The 9,424-nt window shown below is 41.2% G+C and overlaps 1 protein-coding gene across 6 annotated transcripts in view; it reads left to right on the top strand.

The window, feature by feature from the left end:
* Positions 1-9,424, top strand: part of LOC126397921 (disco-interacting protein 2 homolog C-like) — a 104,258-nt gene that overhangs the window by 43,844 nt on the left and 50,990 nt on the right. For all 6 annotated transcript variants that reach the window (XR_007570723.1, XM_050057005.1, XM_050057004.1 and 3 more), the window contains 4 exons: positions 2,151-2,348; positions 4,755-4,846; positions 7,314-7,424; positions 8,484-8,607. Coding sequence is in view for 5 of the 6 variants with exons in the window: in XM_050057005.1 (XP_049912962.1) it covers positions 2,151-2,348; positions 4,755-4,846; positions 7,314-7,424; positions 8,484-8,607 (525 nt within the window). In the remaining variant the exon portion in view is untranslated. The remainder of the gene's footprint in view (positions 1-2,150; positions 2,349-4,754; positions 4,847-7,313; positions 7,425-8,483; positions 8,608-9,424) is intronic.

Below are 9,424 nucleotides of genomic sequence, written 5' to 3'. Positions count from 1 at the left end.
GGAGAAGCCATCGCTAACTGTAAAGCTAATGTAGCTACCAAGGCTAGTAACGTGCAAACAACAGCTAAGAGATTAGCGAGAAAGTCGTAGAAAGGAGGAGAGCTATAAGTGCTTAAACAGAACCACTGTGGGTTAAGACTTGAAGTAGACGTTAAAGCAACTGAAGTGAGAAAGCAGGCTAGCAGAATTCACCAGAGCAGTACAGAGACGCTGTCACAGAAACACCGGAAATGACACAACTCGCTTACCGCCTCCGAGGTAAAATGACTATTTTTATCACAGGAGTCTAGTGCCTTTGGAGACTGATATAAAACAGCTACAATTTGTCATCGGAAAAGGCGGTCTCGTAGCAAGGTAAACCGGTTAAAAAGTTCTAAACACAGTTTACTAAACTAACCACTAACTACTGTCAGTAATTAAACTGGTGTTGATTTGTCTAGGTGAGTAAAATATGTTTTGCTGCTGCCCCTATCCACAGCAGTTCATTGCTTAGCTTCCACTGCGATGATGATTCCTGCTTCTCCAAACTGGGGGCGTGCCGACTGACATCTACTGTATGTAATACACTGACTATGGATTAGTACCTCATACAACCCCACTTAAAAAATCTAAATAATAAGAAATTCTTAAAATGATGACTTTATAAACTTGAAATAATAAATAAGTATCTCCAAATAATGACTCACTTATTTTGAAGTAATGAGTAACTTATCTTGAAATAATAAGTAAGTATCTCAAAATAATAAGCTAGTGTCACAAAATAATACCTTACTTATCTGGAAATAATAGGTTAGTATTTCTTGATAATGACTTACTAATCTCAAAAGAAGTTAGCATCTCAAAAATGAAAATAATTCATGAGTTTGTATCATAAAATAATGACTTTGTATCTTGAAATAATGACACCTCATCTGGAAATGATGAGTTAGTATCTCAGAATGATTCCTTAGTATCTCAAAGTAGTAATTTAGTTTCTCAAAATGATGATTTTCTTATCCCAAAATAATTACTTACTTATCTTGACATCATGAGTTAGTATCTCAGAATAATGACTTAGTGTTACAAAATAATAGGAAACTCTCAAATGAGTTCCTAATCTCAAAATTATTTTGCAAAATAATGCGACAACTGAAATAATAAGTTACTAACCTCGAAATAGTATCCCAACACAATGAGAAACTCTCTCAAAATAATGAGAAACAGTTCTTACTGATCAAGATCTTTTTTTTTTCATCATATTGGCGTGAATTGGCTTCCACAGTAAATGCTGACAGAAATACAGTGTAAATATTTAGGTATTACTGTGTTTTAACTATGCATTAAATTATCAAGAAAGAAAAGGAAATGTTGTGCTCTCCTAATGTATGTGCTATGCTATCTGCTACATGATTTCACACCTTGATAACTGACACTCACGTGACACACACTCAGTGCAAAGAATGGCTTTCATCTGAAGAGTCATATGGAAAAGATAAAAGGACCAGATGATGATCCGCCTGGTTCATATAGAGCACAAAGTTCTTCACAAAGTATTTTGAAATACAGTATATACAGTATATTGTAAGAATCTCAATGCCAGAGATCTCTGCAGATCATTGTGTCTGTCTGCTGTTTGCTTGACTCTCACCATCTGGCTGCATTTTCCATCTTTGTCTCCTCATTTCTAGTCAGCTTGTCTTCTGTAGAAACCTTGTATTATAGGGAAAAGTGCTGTCTAGCTGAATGAAAGTTATTTTAGTGTATTTTGGATACATTTTACAATGTGTTGTAAATAACTGTGCTGTGTTTGTACAAGATAAAGTATAGATTAGGGTTGATGTGGTAGTTAATTCACTCTGGATCCACATTTTATGACAACAGCTCAAAGGTGAATCCTGCCAAATCCTTCCCCTCTGCTGCCTCTAAACTAAATATCAAAGGGAATCTGCTGCCCGGTCACACATTTTACACATTCCCACAGTACTTCTGTGTTAATAACAGGTTCACCTAATTAATTATCCGTGTATCTGAGTGTGATTACAGCTTCTTTACAGCTGTCTCACTTCCACTGGCTTCTGCTAAATGTTTCCATGTGGTGTTTTCACGAGTAAACAAACTGTGAGCAGTAAAGGTTTGTGAGCTGATGATGTTATCTGTCTCCTCATCTCCAGTCCAGCAGCCGGACCCCAATCAGCCACGGCCAGAGGGGGCGGAGATGATGCCAGTGCGGGGCGAGGCGCTGGGGGTGGTCACCAACTGGCCTCCGTCCCTGGAAGCTGCACTGCAACGCTGGGGGACCATCTCCCCTAAAGCCCCCTGCCTCACTAGCCTGGACACAGCAGGAAAGCCCCTCTACGTCCTCACATATGGTAACTAGGTGCTCCTGTCATCCAATCATTCATTTACATCATGTATTTGTGCAGCAGTGAAATAAGATTATATACAAATTAAAGTTTATTTAGCTGTTGAATTTACTGCGGGTTGTTCTGGATACTTAAACGGTGAAAAATAAGAGTTATTATTCTGCAGCAGAGGTTTTTAGAGACTTGTAGAAAAACAAATCCATATCTTTGCTCCCATATGTGCACACATGCACTCCTATGCTGTCCTTTACACATACACACTCAGACCATGACAAGGCACTTAAACTCGGATTTGAAATCAACAGCAGCAATTTGAGTCAGCAGATCTGTGACAAAACCCACACCTATTGGAAGTGGTAAACAGGGGTATGGGTCAGGCTGGGTATCATTAAAGCAAACCTCTCGTTTGTATTTTTCTCGATACAAAGCAGCTGTACAGGAGTTTTGCCTAAAAAAATACACCAATCAGAAAAAATACAAAGAATCTGACCAGCTTCCTACAGTTTTAAATATTCTTACTTTGGTCATTATCAAATAAATTACAGTTTATATTCATATTTATCAATATTGGCAATAAACATGGAGCCCATGTTAACAGGTTAGAGCCGCCACACTGTTGGTTTCTTTCTGTTTCAAAAGAAAAGCCATCTGACAACATTTCTGTGACAGAATCTCTTCATTTGTTAAAGGGAAATTTTGGTTTATTTCAACCTGTCTCCTATCGTCATAAATTTGTTTCAAGTGACTAGTGACATAAAAATAATAGTTAGCATGTTAGCCGTTAGCCTACAGCCAGGGCGCATAGTAGCGTCAGACCTGTTAAAACGTAAGTGAACGGGCATACTTCAAGTGCAAAGTTAGTCCACTAAACAAGCTTTTTTTCCACAAAGACCATGTTGTCTTACCTTACCGGTGTGGTGCCATGTTTGTTTACTATTTAGCTCTGCTTTCCAAAGCACGGCTGAAATATCACGAGAACAAGCAGCGATCTCATACCGTGCCTGAAATCTCGCAAGCTCTAGATAAAGCCCAGCTGGATACTACTCCAGGTGGAGGTGTCTCGTCCTCGGTCACATCCAGACCTTGAAAATAAGGCTGCAACCGGTCCCATTCCTTGCAACAGAGGCATTCCTCTTCTGTGGGCACTGGGGCACAGCATTCACAGGTACACCACCAATCTCCAGAGCTACGCAGCCTTGCAGCAGCCATTTCTCCTTTCTCGTCCTCTACCTCTTGCGCCTCTCTCTCTCCTCCTCCGTTCTTCAATTTCACAAAGCTCTTCGTCAGTGTATTCTGGCTCAGATAAATAAAGGCGGCCATCAAACCTTGCAAAATCAAATTCCTCCTCCACAAAGTCGAAGTCTGGCAAAAAGTCAGCCATTATTCTATAAATCTTTCATAAAATAAATGAATGAACTTTTCAGGCTACTGTCTGGTTCTGCCTTCCAGCTTTTGCTGTTTGTTCTCGCGAGATTTCAGGCACGGTATGACATCGCTGCTTGTTCTCGCGATATTTCAGCCGCGCTTTGGCAAGCACTGCTAAATGGTAAACAAACATGGCACCACACCGGTAAGGTAAGACAACACGTTTACATGTCGTTTTCTATATGTTCTCTGACATTTATCCTAACGATATGAGGCAGTCCTTGTGGAAAAAAAAAAAAAAGCTTGTTTAGTGGACTAACTTTGCACTTGAAGGTTGCCCTTTCACTTATATTTTAACAGGTCTGATGCTACTATGCGCCCCGGCTGTATCTAGGCTAACGGCTAACATGCTAACTATTATTTTTATGTCACTAGTCACTTGAAACGAATTTAGGACGATAGGAGACAGGTTGAAATAAACCGAAATTTCCCTTTAACACGAGGCTTTTTATTGTGAAATATTGTCATGACCATGTTGTTGACAATACAGTGGCTTGCACAGCCCCTGAATGAGTGGGGTATAAACAGTAGTTATAGCAGCAGGCAGCCCTGCAGCAGCGCTGCAGCAATAACAGTGTCAGTGTGAACACTGCAAGCAGGTAAACTGCAGCAGTACAGCAAGGTAGCTGTAACGCACTGCTCACGCAGGCAGCGTGGCCTAGTAGGCGTAAGTGTTAACAGTGCTAAAGAAGAGGCTCAGTTCAAGCACAATGTCAGGAGGGAATATAACCTCCTTTTATACATTATTTAATGTATTTAAATAGACAACACTTACTTTTAAGTACAATCCATAATGAAATTGAGCAGACCTCTCCTGACCACTGAAAACTCTTAAACGTCATCACTGAAGGCAGTTTTTTCTTTTATCGACTGTATGTCCTCAAAATAGAAGTCCAAGAACACACACTCATATCCTGTGAACTCTGTCTCTCCCGCTCCCTCCCTCCCTCTCTCACACCCTCGTATCCTGTGTCCTGCTCCCTGCAGGGAAGCTGTGGTCTCGCAGCATCAAGCTTGCCTACAACATCCTCCACAAACTGGGCAGCAAGCAGGAGCCCATGGTGCGGCCGGGTGATCGGGTGAGTCACGCGTCTCCACCACTTCACATGCTTTTCGGTTTCGAGTCTTCCTGCTGGTCTCTCTGTAGCAGCGTTCATTTTTGTAATACTTCTGAAACCTGATAGTTTTGGTTTTTTGAAATTGTCATTTTTTTGTATCTGTCGACATGATGTACAGTCTGAGCTTTTGTCTTGAAATCTGTAATTATGTGTTCTTGCAAAGAGTTAGATGAAAAGATCGACACTACTCTCATGACTGTATACGAAATCTGAAGTTACAGTCTGCAGTGGTTAGTTTAGTTCAACATACAGGGAGGAAACAGGAGGAAACAAGAAGAATCTGCCTACCTCTAAGGCTACATTCACACTAATACATTTAAAATGTATAACTATTGATACAATTACACTGAGCATCCGCACTACTCTGGGATTTAAAATGGAAACCTTTGAAAAGCTGCTATACATGTTTTAGTTTGAAAACTTCAGGGTTGCGTTTTGAAAACGATGGTGCAAACACCCACGTTTGCTACCCGATTTGGTCTTATCAGTCAAGACATGTCAAGCCAAAACATTGCAGCTAGGTCTACACACCTTTTGTGATTTTAACCATTTTGTGTGGGTCCTCCTTTCCCATCACCAGGGCTTCTTTGGCGATAGATCCTGGTACTGCTCTGATATGTCTCTGCATTTGCTTTGCACCAACTCCCAATCTGTTTTCCACCGCCTTTACTGCCTTACGCTCATGTGTTACTTTTAGTGACAGTTCCACCCTGTCGGCGGTCCAAGCAAAGATATCTCTGGTCTTTTTGCCTTTTTTTTAGTATTTTCTATTTGGTTTGTTAAGTGCCTCCCCGTTTTCAGTCTTTACGCTAAGCTAAGCTAATCGTATGATGGCTCCAGATTCATACTGTATGGAAAAGGCAAAATGAGAGTATTTCCCAAAATGTCAATCTAGTCCCTCAAACACAGCTAAAATATACCACAACCTCCTTTAATTTACAATCAATTGTATGAGGTTGGCTGAGTGGCTGAGGCACAAAAACAGAGGAGAAGGCCCAGTTATGCAGCCCAGATGTATTAATTTACAGGTGTTAACCATCAATCCTGTGCAGCAATATGTACAGTGCAGGTCTAGAAATCAAAAAAATAATACAATACTTGTAAAAAATAAAAGAAATAACAAAAATTGCAAAAACTGGGAGCAAAAAAGAGACTCGGCTCTACACTGGGCAATGCCCCTGTAACTCACGGGCTCTACACACTTGCTGTTCTCTGCTTCTAGGTATGACCACAAGTGAACTCCTCAGTACCTCCAGCCTCCTCCCTTATACCCGCTGGGTCCTACAAAGATACATTGATCAGTAATTGATAAATCAATTGTCCCACAGAAGATTAACATTTGGTACATAACATGTCCTAACATGACAATTAAATTACAAAACATTCTAAAACTCATTTTAGTCAAATATTTATTCAATAAGTGATATACAACGCTTTGCTCTTTGACAAATAAACACCCTCCAGCTCTACTGTACCTGACACTCCTGTCAGTTCTCATTAACCAATGGGTACCCTCCTGTACAGTTTCAGCAGTTTCAGGTGTAAATAGAGGACACAAATACAGCAGAGAAGAAATGGGCGACAAAGAATTGGTTTTCCATGCTTAACACTTCTTATAGTTGAGAAAAATATAAGTCTCTGTGTATTATTTCTTATTTAATACATTTGTGGTGCTTTGTCACACTGTGACCCACAGTAGAAATATATTAACACTTTGTCGGCAGGCCTCCCTGCATTCACAAACGGTAATGATGAGTAATGATCATAATCATCGCTAACACTACAACACAGACACCTACGGGTGGCTTGATTTAATTATTAACAGAAGTGATTATGTGGCATGTTTGTGTGTGAGTTTGCATCTTAGAAAAGGAAAAAAGCCTGCACACTGCTCCAAGTCACAACTGTGGTTTATTAGGACAACGTTTCGATCCCTTCTGGATCTTCGTCAGGTCAAACAGTTGACCTGACGAAGATCCAGAAGGGATCAAAACGTTGTCCTAATAAACACAGTTCACAGTTTTGACTTGGAGCAGTGTGCAGGCTTTTTTCCTTTTCTTTGACGCTTGTTGACAGCCTTGCACCTACCGGTGATGTGCGTATATCTCCTCCTCCTCTACTTGAGTTTGCATCTTACTCACCAGAAACAGGCTGCCCCCGTGAGAAATTGTTTTTGAATTCTCCATGATGCCTTGTTAGCAAAAGTTTTTTGGGTCCAAATGATTTTCAGACTCATGGAAAGGTCAGGCAGGTTATTAGTCATCTAGCAAATTAAAAGAACACTGGTCGTTTTTAGCATACAGATAGATTAACTTGTTTCTGTTGCTTAGAAACTGACATGATATACTTTCTTAGCCATGAGCATACATTTATGAAATGGGCTGACTCCTGTTCTCTGACCCCAACTTGTCTTCCCTCCGTCTCCCAGGTGGCACTGGTGTTTCCTAACAATGACCCTGTGGCCTTCATGGTGGCCTTCTACGGCTGTCTCCTGGCTGAGGTGGTCCCTGTTCCCATAGAGGTCCCACTAAGTCGCAAGGTACTTGATGAAATGTTTTTTACCTTGACAAAGTCACATCCTGTCACCTGGCTGTGCTGCACAACAAATCAAACGCTCTGAAGCTTATCTATAGCTGCTGCTCTCCAATCTCTTTCCTTTAGTGTGACACACAGGATTAGTTTCTCCACAGGAGGTCAGGTAATTAGATTTTTTACAGCGCTGCTGTGTAATGTTAATCCTCTCTGCCTTGGCCACGTCTGTTTTTCACTCATACCCGGGAGCTCCAGACTCCTGCTGTGTTTCATTTCAGTTCTGTTTGTGTGGACATCTCAGTGATACTGCACACTGTTGAAACAATGTTTTGGGTCTCAGCTGTTTGCTTGCAACAAGTATTTCTGAGAAAATAATCCTGTCTGAACAGCGAGCTCAGAAACATGTCAGAAACAAGTTTGACAAGCAAGAAACAAGCCCTCCTGCTGCCCTGCCATCACACACAGAAACCCTGTCATCAGTGAGGTTACAACTGTTGATCCTCCTGCCGTCACCTCCTGGGACCGACATGTCTGAAGGATGGAAGGCTCGACTTTGACAAAATCTTTCTGAAAAACAAAATGCATGTTTTTTAACTGCCAAATGTATCACTTTACTTAATCTCAGCTGTTTCTGCTCCCTCTGCAGCCTCAGTGAGAGGCAGCTGCTTGTCTCTGCGGGGCTGTCAGCGCAGGGTCGGCATGGTTACACAGTGATGACTGCTGCACATTGGCCGCCTCTCTTGAACCCCCCTTCCCCCATCCTGCATTTGTGCTGCAGGATTTTCCATAAAATTTCAAGTTTCAGCTAAAGAAACAGTGCAGCAGCAGCAGCAGCAGCAGTGCAGCTAACATCACTTCTATCACCACCTGTGCTGTGTGTGAACGTGTAGTGTTTTTGTAGAGGCCGATGAAACACCACAGTGTTTAGTAAATGGCTTGGGTCCAGTTATTTTCACAGCTTTGTTAAACTGAATAATTAACTTGGTTTTTCATTCATTGTTATATGTTTTTGATGATAGAGTGTGCATAACTGTGTCCTCTCTTCCCTCCCTTTATCGTCCAATAGGATGCCGGCAGTCAGCAGATTGGATTCCTGTTGGGTAGCTGTGGTGTTACCGTGGCGCTGACCAGTGATGCCTGCCACAAGGGACTGCCCAAGAGTGCAACAGGAGAGATCCCGCAGTTCAAAGGTGAGAGTGAAACTCATCAATCATCGCTGGATTGTAAAGATGTTTCTCTGTGTGGGAGGGGAGGTCTGTCTCAGTTCTCATAATAAGAATACGAGGAGTTGAGAATGAGTCAATACTACCTTACTTAAGCGCTTCCCTCTTTTATCAGATGTTTTTGATTAATATTATTGCTGCTTAATGTGTGTGTTGCGTTTCACTGCTGTAGATTTTTAAGGCTGAGCTCATTTGAACTCCTTTATAAACTGGTGGGTAGTTTAATCCACAGCAATGCATCATTTTCTTTAAGATCGTCATATGTTGCTGCATTATAAAGTCAACTTTCTGTGGTGTCAGAGCAGCTCTGTTTTCAGCTTTGAGACGATGCATTATCCAGCTGATCCAAGAAGGTTTTTAAAAAGTTTATTAAGCTTAAAAAGTAGGAGAATTTTCTCAACACACAAAAGAACACTTTGTTCTTCAGTTCATCACAAACGTTTAACATCAACACATCTAGAATTACATGATTTTCACGGGATATAGTGGAGTAAACTCAAGTAAAGTAATATAGCCGCGAGCGGCAATCTGCAGGTTCTAACCTGTTCTGCCCCAAACCAGCCACCGTGACCCTCACCACCCACCGTGACCCTCATCTGCTGTAGTGCAAGACGTTCCCCACTCTGTCCCTGAAAGCTCCAAGCAATACATACTCTTTCCAAGTCACACATTTCTTGAAATCGGGTTTTCAGCTAGCCTACATGCTAATAACATTTGTGGTATACTTTCACATAGAGACTCCATTTGAACATCAAAACATAAATTGAAATTTTACCTATTGATG

Source organism: Epinephelus moara, chromosome 11 (assembly GCF_006386435.1).
Source record: "Epinephelus moara isolate mb chromosome 11, YSFRI_EMoa_1.0, whole genome shotgun sequence".
NCBI lineage: Eukaryota > Metazoa > Chordata > Actinopteri > Perciformes > Serranidae > Epinephelus > Epinephelus moara.
This window is presented reverse-complemented; position numbering and strand designations above follow the sequence as displayed.